The sequence below is a fragment of the Tupaia chinensis genome, unplaced genomic scaffold, assembly GCF_000334495.1.
Source record: "Tupaia chinensis unplaced genomic scaffold, TupChi_1.0 Scaffold000258_1, whole genome shotgun sequence".
NCBI classification, from domain to species: Eukaryota; Metazoa; Chordata; class Mammalia; order Scandentia; family Tupaiidae; genus Tupaia; species Tupaia belangeri.
In genome coordinates this window covers 331,769-333,226 of record NW_006159738.1, presented here as the reverse complement: position 1 = coordinate 333,226, position 1,458 = coordinate 331,769, and the positions used below count along the sequence as shown (strand labels likewise).

Sequence of the window (1,458 nt, the reverse complement as noted above, 5' to 3'; positions counted from 1 at the left end):
GCAATGTCGGGGGACCTGCCGTGTTGGGGGACCTGCCATGTCCGGGGCCCTGCCATGTCTGGAGCCATGCCATGTTGGGGGCCCTGCTGTGTTGGGGGGGCTGCCATGTCCGGAGGCCTGCCGTGTCCAGGGACCTTTCGTGTCGTGGAGCCTGCTGTGTCAGGGGACCTGCTGTGTCGGGGGGCCTGCTGCGATGGCATTATCACACCCCGAGGCCTCACCCTGGGACCCCACGGTGCCATGACATCATACGGTTGCAGCACGCCCGAGTCCCAGCACGGGAGCTTTGGGGGACGACCACCGGGACCGCTGGCGGTCTGCATCTGCCCCCCTTTCCAGGTGGCCTCCTTCAACGACCCGGACTTCCTCAAGCAGCTGGAGATGGCCATAAAGTACGGGACCCCGTTCCTGTTCCACGACGTGGACGAGTACATCGACCCCGTGATCGACAACGTGCTGGAGAAGAACGTCAGGGTCTCCCAGGGACGGCAGTTCATCATCCTGGGTGACAAGGAGGTGGACTACGACTCCGGCTTCAGGCTGTACCTCAACACCAAGCTGGCCAACCCCAGCTACTCCCCGTCGGTGTTCGGGAAGGCCATGGTGATCAACTACACGGGTACGTGTGCACCGGGTCCGAGGTCGGGGCTGCCACGGGGTGTCCCTTCCCTCAGTGGCTCCAGACTGTCCTCTTGTCGCACCTTAGTGGGTCGGCTCTTTATGACAAAGCCACACCTGGGCGGCTTGGGGCCTTGGAAGGGAGCCGTGTAGGCCTGGGCGTCAGGGCGGCCTGGGCCGTGGGCTCGTGTGCCGGCTGCAGCGTGTCTGCTGGGGATTTAAACCCATCCTGACTTTGGGTTTCCTCCTCCTCTTGTTGAATTCCGGTAGGGCTTGGGTGCCGTTTCTCATTTAAAAAAATTTTCCCCACAGGATGTGTGTGCTCACCAGAGAGAGGGAGACAGAAAGGGAAAGTGAGAAATCACCCCCAGGTGTGGCTGAGCCACAGTCCCTTCGCCTCCATTCTCCTCTTAGGCTTTCGGGCAAGTGCACACTCATGCCCAGTGTGTTTTTCAAGCCACCAGGACCAGGACTCGAGCCGCACCATCGGCCGTGTGGGATCCAGAGCCTTAACCTCGACCTGCCAGCCGTTTGTTAGGGTTGCCGTGTAGCCGTTTAAATGCATTCATTAGATTTTGATGTACTAGGGTCCCTTGATATTAGCCACTTCAGAACGTTTGTGAAATGAAGGAATTAAAGTGTGAGTTTATTTTGGTACCCAAAAAGCGGAAGTGCGTGTGTCGCATCTCCCTCGGTCTCTTCGGAGACCCCCGCACATGGGAGCCTGGCTTCCGTGTCTGTGCTCCTGGCTCGTCGCCCCTCGGGCTGCAGCGTTGTCCAGAGCGGTGTGGGCCGGGAGTGGGTCCCCTGCTCCCGAGTGTGGGCTCGGACCACCCTCGG

General features: G+C 60.4%; 1 protein-coding gene across 1 annotated transcript in view; it reads left to right on the top strand.

The window, feature by feature from the left end:
* Positions 1-1,458, top strand: part of DNAH10 (dynein axonemal heavy chain 10) — a 126,154-nt gene that overhangs the window by 105,588 nt on the left and 19,108 nt on the right. Inside the window, exon 63 of the mRNA XM_006149228.2 lies at positions 340-619. Coding sequence (XP_006149290.1) covers positions 340-619 — 280 coding nt within the window. The remainder of the gene's footprint in view (positions 1-339; positions 620-1,458) is intronic.